Source organism: Salvelinus namaycush, chromosome 8, assembly GCF_016432855.1.
Source record: "Salvelinus namaycush isolate Seneca chromosome 8, SaNama_1.0, whole genome shotgun sequence".
Classification (NCBI taxonomy): Eukaryota; Metazoa; Chordata; class Actinopteri; order Salmoniformes; family Salmonidae; genus Salvelinus; species Salvelinus namaycush.
The window spans coordinates 58,168,274-58,187,743 of NC_052314.1; the positions used below are offsets into that span (position 1 = coordinate 58,168,274).

Genomic DNA, 19,470 nt, shown 5'->3' on the forward strand with positions numbered 1-19,470 from the left:
TTAAATTTTTCAAACAGCATTTCACTAGAATAAGACTTTCGATATTTAATTGGAAGGAGAGTCGAGCTCATCACCATGCACTTTCACCACCCTGTGAAGTTCATAACTTATTTAATCTGTAGCCGAAAAACGGCATGCTTTCTTGAGTCGTAGTGAGAATCAAATCAAATTTTATTAGTCACATGCGCTGAATACAACAGGTGTAGTAGACCTTAGTGAAACGCTTACTTACGAGCCCCTAACCAACAATGCAGTTTAAAAAAAATACGAGTAAGAGTAAGAAAAAAAGTAACAAGTAATTAAAGAGCAGCAGTAAAATAACAATAGCGAGACTATACAGTGCCTTGTAAAAGTATTCAACCCCCTTGGCATTTTTCCTATTTTGTTGCATTACAACCTGTAATTTAAATGGATTTTTATTTGGATTTCATGTAATGGACATACACAAAATAGTCTAAATTGGTGAAGTGAAATTTAAAAAAAAAAAAACGTATTTAAAAAAAATTCAAAACTGAAAAGTGGTGCGTGCATATGTATTAACCCCCTTTGCTAAGAAGCCCCTAAATAAGATCTGGTGCAACCAATTACCTTCAGAAGTCACATAATTAGTTAAATAAAGTCCACCTGTGTGCAATCTAAGTCACATGATCTCAGTAAAAATATACACCTGTTCTGAACGGCCCCATAGTCTGCGACACCACTAAGCAAGGGGCAACACCAAGCAAGCGGTACTATGAAAACCAAGAAGCGCTCCATACAGGTCAGGGACAAAGTTGTGGAGAAGTACAGATCAGGGTTGGGTTATAAAAAAATGTAAAACTTTGAACATCCCACAGAGCACCATTAAATCCATTATAAAAAAGTGGAAAGAATAGGGCACCACAACAAACCTGCCAAGAGAGGGCTGCCCACCAAAACTCACAGACCAGGCAAGGAGTGCATTAATCAGAGAGGCAACAAAGAGACCAAAGATAACCCCGAAGGAGCTGCAAAGCTCCACAGTGGAGATTGGAGTATCTGTCCATAGGACCACTTTAAGCCGTACACTCCACAGAGCTGGGCTTTACGGAAGAGTGGCCAGAATAAAATAAGGAAACATGTTTGGTGTTCACCAAAAGGCATGTGGGAGACTCCCCAAACATATGGAAGAAGGTACTCTGGTCAGATGAGACTAAAATTGAGCTTTTTGGCCATCAAGGAAAACGCTATGTCTGGCGCAAACCTAACACTTCTCATCACCCCGAGAACACCATGCTGTGGGGATGTTTTTCGTCAGGGACTGGGAAACTGGTCAGAATTGAAGGAATGATGGATGGCACTAAATACAGGGAAATTCTTGAGGGAAACCTGTTTCAGTCTTCCAGAGATTTGAGACTGGGACGGAGGTTCACCTTCCAGCAGGACAATGACCCTAAGCATACTGCTAAAGCAACACTCGAGTGGTTTAAGAGGAAACATTTAAATGTCTTGGAATGGTCAAAGTCCAGACCTCAATCCATTTGAGAATCTGTGGTATGACTTTTAAAGATTGCTGTATACCAGTGGAACCCTGTCGAAAAAGAGGAAATAAATAAAAAACTGAGGCTTAAATGCAAAAAAACTAAAATATCATGGTGAAAAGATGAAAACAAAACGTTTCCGCATCAAGCCATCAGTGTAAATTATAGATGTCAAACTCATTCCATGGAGGGCCTAGTGCCCTCAAATTCAACTCTGGACCTCAAACAGTTCCACTGCATTTTTTAATTGATCCCCTCTAATCAGAGACTGATTTAGACCTGGGATACCAGGTGTGTGCAATTTTTTTTATCAGGTAGAACAGAAAACCAGCAGGTTCCAGACCTCGTAGGGTAAGAGCTGAGTACCTCTGGCCTAGTGTATGCTAGTTTTTGTTTTTTCCTTTCAATTATGCGTGAGGAGTTCATTACTAATTAGTGACCTTAATTAGTCAATCAAGTACAAGGGACGAGCGAAAACCCCCAATCACTCGGCCCTGCATTGAATGAGTTTGACTCGCGGCGTAAATGATCGGCACACACACCTCTGGCTTCGATTTCAAGGATAATTGCATACGTCACATGATCAAGAAATAAAATACATCAAATCTATGAATCAGTACCTTATACAATAGAATGCATGAACTACTACATTGTGTGCATCAGCAGACTGAGAAATATAATAAATTATTGCATTTAGAAATACCATGTGAACATTTCCTCAGAATAAATAACACAGGATTGTAGAAAAACAGAATGTACAGAAGGACATGGAGGAGACTGGGTGACCGACCTTTGAGAAATGACGTGCTATTGGGGATTTAGGGTCATTTCTCCTTACAGCACTCCTGTGTTCTATAATACGTGTTCTTACCTGTTTTGCCCGTGTATTGGTTATTGCATGGACAAGAGAAGGTATATGACGTTAGAAGAGCTGCATGTGAGGAACTGTTTCATAGTGTATTGTTTACCAATGGCAGAGCTATTGAATTCGCTCACTTTAATACAGGAGTCCCTATATGCCGCACACCTACGGCAGGGGTAGAAACAGTTAACCTTGTTCATTCGTCCGTTATTATTTGTTATTTTTGGGGGGAGGGGGCCTAAGTGTCAGCCCGAACAATGATATTCCCTGCCCTGCAGTGGGAAGAGAGGTGGATCAGAGAAAATCTTTAGGCAAACAGGATCAGACATGAGGACATTCCAATGTTACTTAATGGCTCCCTTGATGTGATGTCATCATTAAAAGGATAATATGTAGTGGTAAAGACACATTTTTAAAAATCTATATCTTTTATCCCTTCTGGTTGAGGTCTCATCAAGGATATGTACTCTACTGAGAGCATCATCAAGCCATTCTTTAGGGTATGGATGGGCCTCAAGCTGTCTACATTTTCATAGCCTAATTTTCAACATATGTTTTACTAGTACGAATGCACTTCAGTCTCAGAAATTATGTGAACGGTAATCCCTTCAGAAATGTGGGATGCGCACATGTAGAAAAAGAGCTCAGACGGCCTATCATTTCTAGGAGGGTAATTAACCACACATTCATTAACTTGTCATTTGAAACAGGCTTGTGTAAGTACCTGTTTTTAGAGACAGTTTCTTGGCTAGAACAAGGACAGTTTAATATTTACCTTACTGATGTGATGTTGATGGAATAAAATCATTGTATTATTTTCTACTCTATTCTTGCTAACACACTTCTTTTGAAAGATACTGATCATAGGAGATTTGATGTGTAATGTAATACTATAAGTAGTACTATATTTAAAAAAACATTGTGCATACCTTTTTCATTTAACCACACCCTTTGAGCTATGACACCAACCAATAAGATCTGTTCTCTTAAGTAAAGCAGAGACCAAGGGATTAATAAGAACAGTGGTAAAAATAAAAAATAAAGATACATGGTAAGGGTTGTGGAAAAGGAAGGGAAAGACACCTGTCAGGATCCAGGAAAAGGTGGAGGCAGGGAGATCCTCAGGTCCAGAGAGAAGGGATGAAGATGTAATCGCAAGGCTGAGACTCATCAGGCTCAACAGCACTTTGAAATTAGTCGGGAAACATCCAACTGGGAAGTTAGATCACAGGCAGAGAGAAATGGAGACAGTAGAACACGTTCTATTTCAGTGCCAGCGATATGGGAGGGAAAGGGACAGTTTGTTATTAGTATTAAGGAATAATGGTGTTGAGGAGTCAAGTTTAATTGAACTTAAGAAAACCTTAAGGTGATATTGTATTAAATTATATATTCCGTGTCCTTAGGGAGAAGGGTTTAATTGGGTAGGGTTAAACTTCAGACCTTCCCTGTCTCTGGTCAACACTCCAGTCGGTGGCGGAAATGCATCACTAAAGTTGGTTGCCAACCCCCATTTAAAAACCACTGAAGAAGAAGCGTAAACGGAAGTGAACAGGAAAAATTTACACGTTAGCGGTTTTTGTTGTTATTTAGACGTTTATTAACACCCTGGAACTCAAAATGCCACATTGAACTCCACGGCATCACCCACTTACCCTATATAGTGTTTAATTCGCGTTTGAGACAGGACTTGGTTGATAGATGTTATCTAGGTAACGCGGACGTTAGCTAGCTGCTAACAATGGCTAACTGTATTGCTGTCCACACTCAAATAGCCTCCATTATGGAGGTGCTAGCGAATGCAGCCGTGGCAGAGGTCTGTAAACTCGTAGACGACGATTATGCAGTGTTTCGTTTGGAAATAACTCAAAGCCAGAAAGAAAACAGGTCATTGCGGAGGAAACTACAGCTACTGGAACTTAAGGTGGCACGGGAGCGCGTCCTCACCAGTCGTCCCAAGATCCTCGACCGATATAGAGGAATGGCAAGAGGTACATTTTGCAGAAGGCGGGGACTGTGGACCGGTCTCCTCGTTCACATCTGCGCATGTGTAACTTTAGATGTTTTTTTTAATTTAACCTTTATTTAGCTAGGCAAGTCAGTTATGAACAAATTCTTATTTACAAGGACGCCTACACCAGCCAAACCCAGACGACGCCGCCCTATGGGACTCCCAATCACGGCCGGTTGTGATACAGCCTGGACTCTATACAGGGTGTCTGCAGTGACGCCTCAAGCACTGAGATGCAGTGCCCTAGACCTGTGCGCCACTCGGGAGCCCCAAAATGTGTTAACCACATATGGCTGTTTAACCAGAATTCGGTCTTGATCATTATTTGGATAGTAGGCAATCATTCTGATTACATAGCTAACTTGCAGATAGACACTATCATATTCTAACCAGATTATTGATTTACTGCGTTTCCTATTATTTACTAATTGAAAACGATATAATGCATGGAACATAATCAATCTATAAATAGTATAAGAAGTTATGTGAAGTCTTACCTTACATCCTTGCCAATTCTAGACAGTGTCAAAATTGTCAATAATGTACAATATACAGTTGAGCATTGACAGTACCTACACTAACCACCTCTTTTCCCCCAATCACTCTCTCAGGTGAAGGACATCTCACTGGAGGCCACAGGAGCTTTGTGAAGCCAGCAGGACACAATACATGGAGCGATGACCAGCCAATCACTGTTGATGAGGGGAGTGGAACCTCAACCCAGCACGTTATTATGATAGAGGTTAGTGTAATAGTATTACATCAAAATTACAGTACATCAAATGTGGACAGTTTATTTCAGAAAGGCTCCCTGCAGCTATTCACTTGCTTACATGTACATCCTTATTGATCTGCCGTAGTGGAGCTTGGAGACTTCCCAATGACATTGTTATCCAGTTCTACTCATGTACCTGTAATAACCTCCCCTCTTCTTATGTCAGTCTGCAGATGCAGAGGCTGCAGGTCCTGGGGTCAAGCAGGAGAGGTCTGAAGGAGAGGAGGACCCAACACACAGCAGAGACATCCAGACTGGTGCGGCTGGAAAGCACCTTGTAGCCACCGAGGACCTTGCCACCACTTCCGCACCCCAGGACTGGACCCAACGCAGCATCACAGAGGTCAGTGGAACGCCGAAGCCCATCCTCAAGTCAGAGATGGACACCGAGATATTAACAGTAACACAAAGGTTCTTACACACAGGATCTGACCACAGATCAGACCCAGAGAGACTGGGGCTGGGGAGACTGGGCTGTCCTCCTGCTCCCGGCTCAGACTATTTACCGGTATTTCACCAGAGCCAGATTAATTCCCATGGTGATGGTGACTCGTTAGACACTGACGGGGATGTTCCATGTTGTTCTTACGCTACAGAGATGGACCCTGGCAATATATCCTTGGGTTTAGAGACACAGACTGATCTGTCTAGAGGGGACTGGAACCAGTACAGTAGTAGTGTATACTCTGAAGGGTGCCTAGATAAGAAAGGGGAGGTCATAGTGGTAGATGAGGTGACTGTAAAAGTGGAGGGCTACGCTTCTCCCCTATTGAATGCAGATAGTCACCTAGGAGATGGACACTCACAGGGCAGAGATTTCTTAGATTATAGGGGAAGCTTAGAGACAACTGTAAATGTTGCCACCCTCTCCCCTTTACACACATTCAGGGATCGCAATCCAGTGTCAACGTCGATGGCACCTTCCGCATCACACAGCCATGTCCTTTCCAATCAGCTATTGAACTCAAACGACAGGGCTAGAGCCCAGGCTCAGGGAGGGGGAGCAACATCAGGCAATAGTAAAGAGAAACGGTTCCTCTGCATGTTCTGTCACAAAGGTTTCAGCTGCCTCCAGAAGGTGGAGATCCACCAGAGGGTCCACACAGGGGTAAAACCCTTCAGCTGTACCCAGTGTCATATGCGCTTTTCCGTGGCTGGCAACCTGAAGAGGCACCAGAGGGTCCACACAGGGGTGAAACCCTTCAGCTGTACCCATTGTCAAATGCACTTCGCTCAGGCTGGTGACCTGAAGAGGCACGAGAGGGTCCACACAGGGGAGAAACCCTTCAGCTGCCCCCAGTGTGAGAAGAGGTTCTCACGCCAGCACCAGCTGAAGATGCACCTGAAGGTCCACACGGGAGAGAGGTCGTTCGCCTGTACACACTGCAGGAAGAGTTTCTCAGAGAGGAGCTACCTCCAGATACACCACCAGAAAAAACATTCCACTCAATGACATAGAAAGTAACCATTCCATTCAATAGCTTCTGACGTTTATATCAAACCAAGCATTAAAGACAAAGATACATTTTCATTTTTGTCAGCTAAAAAGACCCACAGATGCATTTGGAATAACAAGGGTAACAGATTTCAGTAGATATTGCGTCCAGATATTGTAATATATAAGGCATACAGTGCATTCGGAAAGTATTCAGACCCCTTGACTTTTCCACATTTTGTTACGTTACAGCTTTATTATAAAATGGATTAAATAAGAACAAATCATCAATCTACACACAATAACGCATAATGACAAAGCAAAAACAGGTTAAGAATTTTTAGCAAATTTATAAAAAATAACAAACCTTATTTACAAAAGTATTCAGATCCTTTGCAATGAGACTCGAAATTGAGCTCTCCACCAATCAGGCATTTATGGTTGAGTGGCCAGACCGAAGCCACTCCAGTAAAAAAGCACATGACAGCCCGCTTGGAGTTTGCCAAAAGGCACCTAAAGGACTCTCAGACCATGAGAAACAAGATTCTCCGGTCTGATGAAACCAAGATTGAACTCTTTGGCCTGAATGCCAAGCGTCACATCTGGAGGAAACCTGGCACCACCCCTATGGTGAAGCCTGGTGGTGGCAGCATCATGCTGTGGGGATGTTTTTCAGCGGCAGGGACTGGGAGACGTGTCAGGATCGTGGGAAAGATGAACGGAGCAAAGTACAGAGAGATCCTTGATAAAACCTGCTCCTCCAGTGGCCTGCTGGAGGTCATTTTGCAGGGCGCTGGCAGTGCACCTCCTTGCACAAAGGCGGAGGTAGCGGTCCTGCTGCTGGGTTGTTGCCCTCCTACGGCCTCCTCCACGTCTCCTAATGTACTGGCCTGTCTCCTGGTAGCGCCTCCATGCTCTGGACACTACGCTGACAGACACAGCAAACCTTTTTGCCACAGCTCGCATTGATGTGCCATCCTGGATGAACTGCACTACCTGAGCCACTTGTGTGGGTTGTAGACTCTGTCTCATGCTACCACTAGAGTGAGAGCACCGCCAGCATTCAAAAGTGACCAAAACATCAGCCAGGAAGCATAGGAACTAAGTGGTCTGTGGTCACCACCTGCAGAATCACTCCTTTTTTGGGGGTGTCTTGCTAATTGCCTATAATTTCCACCTTTTGTCTATTCCATTTGCACAACAGCATGTGAAATTTATTGTCAATCAGTGTTGCTTCCTAAGTGGACAGTTTGATTTCACAGAAGTGTGATTGACTTGGAGTTACATTGTGTTGTTTAAGTGTTCCCTTTATTTTTTTGAGCAGTGTATATACATTTGCAAACATTTCTAAAAACCTGTTTTTTGCTTTGTCGTTATAGGGTATTGTGTGTAGATTGATGAGAAACAACTATTTAAACAATTTTAGAAGGCTGTAACAAAGTGGAAAAAGTAAAGGGGTCTGAATACTTTCTGAATGCACTGTAAGCCTAAAGTAATAATAAGTGTTTGTACTGTATAGGCTATATGATGTTCACAAATGCATATTTCATTACTTAAATTCAACTGCTTAATTTTTATCCCAAGACTCTTTGAATGAGAAAATGAATGCAGTTCATCAAGTTCATGCAGATTTTTAGTTGAGACGTGTGTATGTGTGGTTTTCATGTTGTATTAACTTGTTTGTTTAATAAACACAAAATGGGACTTTTCATTCTAAGACTTTCATTGAGACTCTCTTTAATATACATCAGATCTGATATCACCCTATTCTGCTTCATAACTAGTGATGAAATGTGTATTATTGGTTAAGTCAGTCAGAATTATGGCTAAACCCCAACTATTTCTACAATTTCACTTAAAATGTGATTTTAAACCTAATGCTAACCTTAATTTAAGACCAAAAAGCAAATGTTTCTTTTTCATACATTTTTATGGGCAATTGTGACTTAACTATTGGCTACCAATATACACTTACTAAACATACTTACACTAACACCTACTGTACATGTCAAAATAGTTTAGTCAAGTTTGTCTGACTTATCATAGCTGACTTATTTTTACCCACAACATTTTTATGTCCACCATGATGGGTTTAACAACGAAGTCATTCTGTAAGGGATTAGACTTGACCAGGTGAAAGCTATGATCCCTTATTGACGTCGCATGTTAAATACACTTCAATCAGTGTAGATGGAGGAGACAAGACTCTTTTAGTATACATCACATCTGATCTCACCCTATTCTGCATACACCTGACAGCGCTTTATAACCAATATGCACTTACTAAATATACCTACACACAAACTAACACCTATTGTACACGTCATAATAGTTTAGTCAGGTTTGTCTGACTTTTGACTTATCATCGCTGACTAATGTTTACCCACAATATATTTATGTCCACCATGATGGGTTTAACAACAATGAAGTCATTCTGTAACTACAGTATAGGACTCAAACGTAGTGTGGATGGGTAAACACTCCATGTTGAAATTGTGTTTATTATCTGTATGTGCGTACCTGAGGGAGTGTATGCCTGTATAATCTGCATCACCTGTGTCTTCTAGGATGAGGAAGTGCTTCTGGTGAAGGAGGGTCTGGGGAACCCTGAAGGGACCATGGTCACGGAGGACAACCAGACTACACCTCCTCCTGAACCCACAGAGGTACTAGCTGAGCAGCACAGGACCACACACAGTCTCACTGAGGTGAGCCCACTAAACTACTGGCTGAATGGTATTAGGTCAGGGCCTGTATCCACAAAGCCTCTCAGAGTAGGAGTGCAGTTTTGCCTTTTAGATCATAATGAATAAGACTATTTGGAAAGATCCTAGATCAGCACTCCTACTCTAAGACTATTTGTGAATAAGGGCCCAGGTCTTGATTCATTTTGTTTTAAGTGTGGGACCATGCCTTTAACTTCCCTTTAAGGTTTTGATAATTCAGAGTTAATTTTGTGAACGAGTGCTAACTAGCTTAGCGGCAAACACTGGAAGTCTTTGGGCACAGCTAGCAAGCTAGTTAGCATTGGTTCGCCAGATTACCTCTTAACTGCCTGCATACTGGACACAGAGACAAAAATGGTATCCACAAGTTCATCTGATTCATGTCTTTAAAGAGTGTCACGTAATCAAATCAACTAACATGTTTGCATTGTACTCATAGCAATCTCTCATTGCCCAATCAGAAGATGCTCCATAGCAGGTTGCTCATATCAGATTTCTTGATCCAACATCTTCTCACTCTGTATCGCTTACAGTCAGTAGACATGGAGGATGGGAAGCCTGATCTGCTGATAGTCAAAGTGGAGACAATAGAAGATGAACCAGAGAGCATTGACCTGCTGAGTGGACTAAAGATGGGAGAGCAAGGTAAGGAAGAAATACATAAAGCTTAGATACAGTAATAGATCTTCAGTGGAAATAGTGATGCACCTATGTTTTCTTCATTCATAAAATGAAATCAATACAACTTATGTTTACATATTAAAACACACATACAGTTGAAGTCGGAAGTTTACATACACCTTAGCCAAATACATTTAATCTTAGTAAAAATTCCCTGTCTTAGGTCAGTTAGGATCACCACTTTATTTTAAGAATGTCAAATGTCAGAATAATAGTGGAGAGAATGATTCATTTCAGCTTTTATTTCTTTCATCACATTCCCAGTGGGTCAGAAGTTTACATACACTCAATTAGTATTTGGTAGCATTGCCTTTAAATGGTTTAACTTGAGTCAAACGTTTTGGGTAGCCTTCCACAAGCTTCCCACAAGAAGTTGGGTGAATTTTGGCCCATCCCTCCTGACAGAGCTGGTGTAACTGAGTCAGGTTTGTAGGCCTCCTTGCTCGCACATGCTTTTTCAGTTCTGCCCACAAATTTTCTATAGGATTGAGGTCAGGGCTTTGTGATGGACACTCCAATACCTTGACTTTGTTGTCCTTAAGCCATTTTGCCACAACTTTGGAAGTATGCTTGGGGTTATTGTCCATTTGGAAGACCCATTTGTGACCAAGCTTTAACTTCCTGACTGATGTCTTGAGATGTTGCTTCAATATATCCACATAATTTTCCTCCCTCTTGATGCCATCCATTTTGTGAAGTGTACCAGTCCCTCCTGCATCACAGCACCCCCACAACATGATGCTGCCACACCCGTGCTTCACGGTTGGGATGGTGTTCATCGGCTTGCAAGCCTCGCTCTTTTTCCTCCAAACATAACGATTGTCATTATGGCCATACAGTTCTATTTTTGTTTCATCAGACCAGAAGACATTTCTCCAAAAAGTACGATCTTTGTCCCCATGTGCAGTTGCAAACCGTAGTCTGGCTTTTTTATGGCGGTTTTGGAGCAGTGACTTCTTCCTTGCTGAGCGGCCTTTCAGGTTATGTTGATATAGGACTCGCTTTACTGTGGATATAGATACTTTTGTACCGATTTCCTCCAGCGTCTTCACAAGGTCCTTTGCTGTTGTTCTTGGATTGATTTGCACTTTTCGCACCAAGGTACATTCATCTCTAGGAGACAGAACGAGTCTCCTTCCTGAGCGGTATGACGGCTGCGTGGTCCCATGGTGTTTATACTTGCGTAATATTGTTTGTACAGATGAACGTGGTACCTTCAGACGTTTGAAAATTGCTCCCTTGGATGAACCAGAGTTGTGGTATACAAATTCTTTTCTGAGGTCTTGGCTGATTTCTTTAGATTTTCCCATGATGTCAAGCAAAGAGGCACTGAGTTTGAAGGTAGGCCTTGAAATACATCCACAGGTACACCTCCAATTGACTCAAATTATGTCAATTAGCCAATCAGAAGCTTCTAAAGCCATGACATAATTTTCTGGAATTTTCCAAGCTGTTTAAAAGCACAGTCAACTTAGTGTATGTAAACTTCTGACCCACTGGAATTGTGACACAGTGAATTATAAGTGAAATAATCTGTCTGTAAACAATTGTTGGAAAAATTACTTGTGTCATGCACAAAGTAGATGTCCTAACCGACTTGCCAAAACTATAGTTTGTTAACAAGAAATTTGTGGAGTGGTTGAAAAAACGAGTTTTAATGACTCCAACCTAAGTGTATGTAAACTTCAAACTTCAACTATAATTAATGTACTTGACCAGGTAATTGACTTAAACGCCGTATTTAGAGTTCTCTGCCATGTTTGTAAATGTCTATTTTTTAACCTCTTCCTACAGGTGGTTGGCTGGAGCCTAACAAGGGAGACTGGGCGGCCATCTTGGATTCCCAGCCGGGTGCAGCCAAGGGCCCAGGGGACCATGTCACTGAGCAGGGCGAGATAATGGAGGTCAGTGGATGGGACAGAGTCCCCAACTCTGGGCTGGGGAACAACACTGTTAGCCACAACCAGAAGCAGACAGTCGAACACAAAACAACTGAATTTAGTCTCCATGACAACAGACTGACTGAGCCCCAAATGAAAAAAGACTACAGTTTACTATAGAATACTAAAATACTTGGTATAGAATTCTGTAGGAAACTGTAGTATACTGTAGAATACTATACTACATACTGTAGTATCCTCAATCGTGAGGTGCTTACTATAGAATGTTGTAGTATACTGTAGTAAATACTATAGTATTTTCCCACCCAAAAACCACTAATGCCTGCAAAAACACTACAGTCCGCAAAAACACTATAGTTTTGTAATTCTAGTACAGTGCCTTCAGAAAGTATTAATTTAGTATTAATTTAGATCCAGTCACTGATCTACACACAATAGCCCATAATGTCAAAGTAGAATTATGTTTTTAGACATTTTTACAAATTAATAAAAAATTAAAGGGCCTCCCGAGTGCTCCTGAGTGCAGTGCTAGAGGCGTCACTACAGATCCAGGATCGATCCCGAGCTGTGTCGCAGTCGGCCGCGACCGGGAGACCCATGAGGCGGCGCACATTTGGCCCAGCGTCGTCCGCGTAAGGGGAGGGTTTGGCTGGCTGGGATGTCCTTGTCCAATCGCGCTCAAGCGACTCCTCCATGTGGCGGCCGGGTGCATTCACGGTCACCTCGGTCGCCAGCTGTACGGCGTTTCCTCCGACACATTGGTGCAGCTGGCTTCCGGATTAAGCGAGCAGTGTGTCAAGAAGCAGTTTTTGAATGACCAGCTCATCTCTGTACTCCACACATATAGATAATTGTAAGGTCCCTCAGTCGAGCAGTGAATTTCAAACACAAATTCGTCCACAAAGACCAGGGAGGTTTTCCAATGCCTCGCAAAGAAGGGCACCTATTGGTAGATGGGTAAAAAATAACAAAAGCAGACATTGAATACCCCTTTGGATGGTGTATCAATACACCCAGTCACTACACAGATACAGACGTCCTTCCTAACTCAGTTGCCGGAGAGGAAGGAAACCGCTCAGGGATTTCACCATTAGGCCAATGGTGACTTTAAAACAGTTAATGATTTTAATGGCTATGATAGGAGAAAACTGAGGATGTATCAGCAAGATTGTAGTTACTCCACAATACTAACTTAAAGGACAGAGTGAAAAGAAGGAAGCCTGTACAGAATAAAAAATATTCCAAAACAGGCATCCTGTTTGCAATAAGGCACTAAAGTAAAACTGCAAAAAATGTGGCAAAGAAATTCACTTTATGTCCTCAATACAAAGTGTTATGTTTGATGCAAATCTAACACAACACATTACTGAGTATCACTCTAAATATTTTCAAGCATGGTGGTGGCTGCATCATGTTATAGGTATGCTTGTCATCCACAAAGACTAGGGAGTTTTGGTGGATAAAAAGAAACAGAATAGAGCTAAGCACATGCAAAAAAACTAGAGAATGTTTAAAAAAAAGTAAAATGTAAAAAATAAAAAAAACTTTGCTTTGTCATTATGGGGAATTGTTGTGTAGATTGATGAGGGGAAAAAAACAATTTAATAAATGTTAGAATAAGGCTGTAACCTAACAAAATATGAAAAAAGTTGAGGGATATGAATACTTTCCGAAGGCACTGTGTTCCCTACAAGTTATCGAAAAGAGCAGAAGCTCTTAACTATCCGTTCAGACCCCAGTTCTACCTACCTACACATCTATGTCAAAGATAATAAAACAAAATCACTATAGTAAATGCTACAGTAATATCAGCAAAAACACTACTGTAAATACTACAGTCCGCAAAAACACTAGTATAAATACTACAGTATACTACAGTCTGCAAAAGCACTACATTCATTACTCTAGTATATACTACAGTTATTTTACTTCAGTGTTTATATAGTAAGGGAAAACCCCCATGAAATGGACAAAAATGAATGGCAACATATTGGCATTGGACGATACATATACACAATCGCAAATACCACTCAAATAGACGGCAGATCATCCAAACCTTATAGCAAGTGGCATATGGCAAATGCCAAGTGTCATACAACAATCCCCATGAAATGGACAAAAATGAATGGCAACATATTGGCATTGGACGAAACATATACACAATCGCAAATACCACTCAAATGGACGGCAGATCATCCAAACCTTATAGCAAGTGGCATATGGCAAATGCCAAGTGTCATACAACAAAAATCCCAAAGATGGCGAGCGCGCTCCACCGTAGATTTTCATATTGCAAATGGACACAAAGTCAAGACCCAAGGGTCAAATTTTGAAACTGTTAAAAAAAAATCTAAAATACAACCACCTCTAAAAAAGTGCTTTCTGGACCACTTTCGAAAAATGTTCATTTATTTTTTTGTAAATTATACATATACAGCGACCATGTGAACATACCTTTGTCTTATTTTATTGAGTTTTTCCATAAGGCCTATGTTTTGTTCATTTGCATTATATAATCATAGGAAGTCAAAAGTCAGCGAACCATGTCCAAATGGCATCAGAAATGTCCAAATGGCATTTATACTGACCAAATTATATATATCACTATGTTAAAATAAAATGTGATCACAATTGAAAAGGAAAAGACGCGCACAGGCTACCATGGTGTGTGAGCGTTGTACCTTTTCGTTTTCAATAAATATTGATTAGGCTACCCATTTATTTATCTCTGACTGCAAATCGTCGTCCTAAAATGTAGGCTATATGCAAAACCTAGCTCAAGAGAAAGTGCAAGTGTCCGCTGCCATCATTCTTGCTGCTGCTTCAAGTTCAGTAGCCATACGTGCGAGATCAGGTACACGTGTAATACAATAGAGTAGGCTATAGCCTATGGGCGGAGCAGCACGGGGCAGTTCTTTGCAAGGAAATTTTGTTTTTAAATATGAATCGGCTATAGTTTACTACATTGCGTATAAATCAATATTGATTACCCATATTTGTCTCCGTCTGAAATCCGTCCCACTCCTAAAAGGTATGCTATAAAACGTATCTCACGAGAAATTGCAAGTCTCTCCAACTCTGCTCTCTTAAAACTTATTGTCAATAGGGGGGAGCTGTTTTCACTTTGGAAAAAATCGTGCCCAAATTAAACGACCTCGTACTCTGTTCTAGATCATACAATATGCATATTATTATTACTATTGGATAGAAAACACTCTGAAGTTTCTAAAACTGTTTGAATTATATCTGTGAGTAAAACAGAACTCATTTGGCAGCCAACTTCCATATAGGAAGTGAAAATTCAGAAAATGAGGCTCTGTGTCAGGGCCTGCCTATTCAACTGGCTTTTATTTATGGATCTGTATGCACTTCATACAGCCTTCCACTAGATGTCAACAGGCAGTAGAAGGTTGAATGGGGTGTCTAGCTTGATGTGAGGCCGAATAAGAGCTTTTGGAGTGACAGGTCTGCTCTTTTGTCAGTTTTCATCTGCGCGCCGGGGAACCTCACATTGTCTTCTGAAAAGCGTTCGGTATACACTACGAATTGCTCCGGCTCTGATTTTATTGGATACATATGAGAAGAACATCATAAAGTAGGATTGTCAACCGAGTTTGACCAGTTTATTCGACGTTTATTGGGAATTTTGGAATTTTTCGTTCCATGCGCCAAGATTTCTTGGACACGTGAGCTCCGCATGGCTAGCCAAAGTTGCTAATTCGACAGAAGAAATGGACATTCTAAAACCAAACAACGATTTATTCTGGACCTAGGACTCCTTGCACAACATTCTGATGGAAGATCAGCAAAAGTAAGAGAATATTTATGATGTTATTTCGTATTTTTGTGTAATATGTTGGCTCCAACACGGCGGAGAATGGGTGAGCGCTGTCTCACAATAATGCATGCTGTATGTTGTAGTAAAGTTATTTTAAAAAATCTAACACAGCGGTTGCATTAAGAACCAGTGTATCTTTCATTTGCCATACAACAAGTATTTTTATGTAAAGTTTATGATGAGTTCTTTGGTTAGATTAGGTGACTGTCCAAAATATCTCCGGACATTTTGGTGAATTGTTGCTACGTATTCACAATGTATAACCACGATTTGCAGCTCTAAATATGCACATTTTCGAACAAAACATAAATGTATTGTATAACATGATGTTATAAGACTGTCATCTGATGAAGTTGTCCAAAGGTTAGTGATTAACTTTATTTCTATTGCTGGTTTTTGTGAAAGCTATGTTGGCGGTGATTAAATTTCAGGAAATTTACCGGAAAGTTTCCCGACCCTTTGCAACCCTACTCAGGATACACCACAAGAAAATGCACACGGCCCATGTATAGAGTATAGTGACATGTAATGTAGTACTAGTTTGTTTGTAGTTAATTCTGTTGTTTTAGATGTAGTGGGGAACTAGATGAGGTGAACTGAGGAAAGAATGAGTATGATGAGGCAGAGTAGATGATATGGTGATGGTTGGTGTGATGTCTGTAAAAATGCTTCACTGATGAAAGGTGACAATCTGTGTCCGAATAGGTTTATATTTTATAATGGGGAAATGATCGTGCCTTAAAGGCTCAGTGCAATCAAAAACATGAGAGATTTAGATGTATTTTCTCATTGACGTCAGAATAATACTGTGAAATTGTGAAAATTATAATACCCTTTTAGTGTAAGAGCTGTTTGAAAAGCCCGCCTGAAATTTCTGCCCGTTTTGTTGGGGTAGAGTTTTGTCCCTGCCTCGTGGCATACTAGTTAATAGACCAATAAGATAGTTTCAAACCTCTCTGCCAATAACAGATAGTTTGAGTTTTCTCCTCCCCACTCAGACCACTCCCAGACAATCCCAGCTAAATTCTTCCTTGAGAAATTGCTCTTTGCTAAGAAGCTATTTTTGTGTCTTTTTTACCATTTGAATTGAAAGAAGTCACAGTAAGGTTAATTGTTACTCAGAAATGATTAGATACGGAGATAAAAACAGCTGCATTGGCTCTTTAATTAATGTTTACTTTACATAAAGTAGTGAAGCTGTGTGTAATGTCATGTTGAACCTTTTCCAAGGTATTCTAAAATTAACTTTATCAAAGCAAAGGTAGCAGATTTACAGTAGTGTTGCCATAGTGAGAAAAGTTTTTCTACTTCACGTATCGTTTTGTGTAATAAAAGTGCTGTAACATTATTTGAGTGTATGACCATTTTGTTGAAGTTAAATACAAAATCAACTCTGTACTGACTGACTTGGTTATTTTTGTATCATTGCAGGGACTGAGTTTCCCTTATCTCAATCGAACCAAAACATTATACTTATTTCTTGAATCAACACGTGGACATTTAAAAATAAAAAAAACTCCAATGGCTCCATATTTTTAGGTACTTGAATCACAGTGTTAGAGGCTTGACTGTGGTTAACATTTTATAATATCATGTCATGTTTGTGTGTACAGCAAATGGTTTCTTATATAAACCTTTATGCTTTTCTGTTCAATTTGTCTTCACAGTCTGCATTCCATGAAGACCAGCTCATGTCCGGTGTTGCTGACGGGAGAGACTGGACCTCTGCAGCGGTTGGTCACAAACCCTGGCCACGGATCAGGACTCTGGATCGGGAGCCGTCACTCTTCCTTCCCGAGTCGCAACTAGGACCCAACCGTGAGGGACAGAGACTCCACCACCACACAGAACACAACCAGTGGACAGGTGGACTGAACAACCCCAGTCCTGGTGGTCATCAGAGAGGCAGAGACTCCAGTCTGCAGCCCAGACCCTTCTCTTCACAGTCTCAGTGCAGGGATGAAGCAGGGCCTGGGGCTGATAGAGATAGACCCTCCTGTTCCTATGATACAAACACCACAGTATCCATGATGAAAAGATCCGGTAACCCTGGGCTTCAGCCTTCACAGAGCGTGATGGGAGATGCTCCTGGTGGTAATCTTTCAGGAAGTCTGTCTTCTTCAGGGTCTCGTCTAATGCCTGCTGACTGGGTTCATAGAAGACCTGGACCTGGGTCTAGCCTTCCTCAGCTACCTCATGGTTACCCCACCAACACAGACAGGGTCAGGATGGACGTTCACCACGAGAAATACCTAGCCTATAACACAGCACACAATCCCAACAACACCCAAACAATGGCTAGAGGTCAAGGAGGAAGCTCAAAGACTAACCACCTGAGGGTGGTGGCTCCTGCTTCTTCCTCCTCTGGTGTCATTGGGTCACAACGTGTAAGGCCGAGCATTAGGACGGACGCCGACAAGCCGTACGCCTGCCTCACGTGTGGGAAGCGCTTTGCTGAGGCGAACTATGTGAAGAAGCACCAGACTGTTCACACCAAGGAGAGGCCCTTCAAGTGTAAGCTGTGTTACAAGAGCTTCTCCTTCCAGAATAACCTTATCAGACATAGGAGTGTCCACAATGGGAAGAAATCGTAGAAGTGTGTGAGATGTACGCAGGGGATATCTGGGAACCATTCTTTAGTTGACAAACACTACATGACCAAAGCTATGTGGACACCCCTTCAAATTAGTGGATTCGGCTATTTCAGCCACACCTGTTAATGACAGGTGTATACAATCGAGCACACAGCCATGCAATTTCCATAGACAAACATTGGCAGTAGAATGGCCCGTACTGAAGAGCTCAGGGACTTTCAACGTGGCACCATCATAGGATGCCTTTCCAACAAGTCAGTTCATCAAATTTATCCCCTGCTAGAGCTGCTCCGGTCAACTGTAAGTGCTGTTATTGTGAAGTGGAAACGTTTAGGAGCAACAACGGCTCAGCCACGACGTGGTAGGCCACACAAGCTCAGAAAACGGGAGCGGGGAGTGCTGAAGCTCGTAGCGCATAAATTGTCGGTCCTTGGTTGCAACACTCACTACGAGTTCCAAACTGCCTCTGGAAGGAACGTCAGCACAAATACTGTTCATCGGGAGCTCCATGAAATGGGATTCCATGGCTGAGCAGCCGCACACAAGCCTAAGATCACTATACTCAATGCCAAGCGTCAGCTGGAGTGGTGTAAAGCTCGCCGCCATTGGACTCTGGAGCAGTGGAAACGCGTTCTCTGGCGTGATGAATCACCCTTCACCATCTGGCAGTCCAATGGATGAATCTGGGTTTGGTGGATGCAGGGAGAATGCTACCTGCCCAAATGCATAGTGCCAACTGTAAAGTTTGGTGGAGGAGGAATAATTGTCTGGTGCTGATGATTCTTTGCTTCCAACTTTGTGGCAACAGTTTGGGGAATGCCCTTTCCTGTTTCAGCATGACAATGCCTCTCTGCACAAAGCGAGGTCCATACAGAAATGGTTAGTCAAGATCAGTGTGGAAGAACTTGACTGGCCTGCACAGAGCCCTGATCTCAACCCCATCGAACACCTTCGGGCTGAATTGGAACGCAGACTGCGAGCCAGGCCTAATCGCCCAACATCGGTGCCGGACCTCACTAATGCTTTTGTGACTGAATGGAAGCAAAACCCTGCAGCAATGTTCCAACATCTAGTGGAAAAGCATTCCCTGAAGAGTGGAGGCTGTTATAGCAGCAAAGTGGGGTCCAACTCCATATTAATGCCCATGA

General features: G+C 41.8%; 2 protein-coding genes across 2 annotated transcripts; both read left to right on the plus strand.

Moving 5' to 3' along the window:
* Positions 1–5,320: 5,320 nt before the first annotated feature.
* LOC120052975 (zinc finger protein 205-like) lies at positions 5,321–18,466 on the plus strand. The gene is made up of 5 exons (XM_039000224.1): positions 5,321–5,490; positions 9,150–9,290; positions 9,842–9,953; positions 11,784–11,893; positions 17,396–18,466. The coding sequence occupies exons 2-5, from the start codon at positions 9,201–9,203 to the stop codon at positions 18,320–18,322; spliced, it is 1,239 nt and encodes a 412-aa protein (XP_038856152.1). The 5' UTR covers positions 5,321–5,490; positions 9,150–9,200; the 3' UTR covers positions 18,323–18,466.
* LOC120052985 (zinc finger protein 239-like) lies at positions 5,485–6,828 on the plus strand. The gene has a single exon (XM_039000238.1). The coding sequence runs from the start codon at positions 5,527–5,529 to the stop codon at positions 6,598–6,600; it is 1,074 nt and encodes a 357-aa protein (XP_038856166.1). The 5' UTR covers positions 5,485–5,526; the 3' UTR covers positions 6,601–6,828.
* Positions 18,467–19,470: the final 1,004 nt, after the last annotated feature.

Bases quoted from the DNA above. Each gene is read 5' to 3' on its own strand.
- LOC120052985 (XM_039000238.1), top strand. From the start codon at position 5,527: ATGGACACCGAGATATTAACAGTAACACAAAGGTTCTTACACACAGGA.
- LOC120052975 (XM_039000224.1), top strand. From the start codon at position 9,201: ATGGTCACGGAGGACAACCAGACTACACCTCCTCCTGAACCCACAGAG. The intron at 9,291-9,841 runs GTGAGCCCACTA...TATCGCTTACAG, and splicing joins CCACACACAGTCTCACTGAG to TCAGTAGACATGGAGGATGG. The intron at 9,954-11,783 runs GTAAGGAAGAAA...CTCTTCCTACAG, and splicing joins ACTAAAGATGGGAGAGCAAG to GTGGTTGGCTGGAGCCTAAC.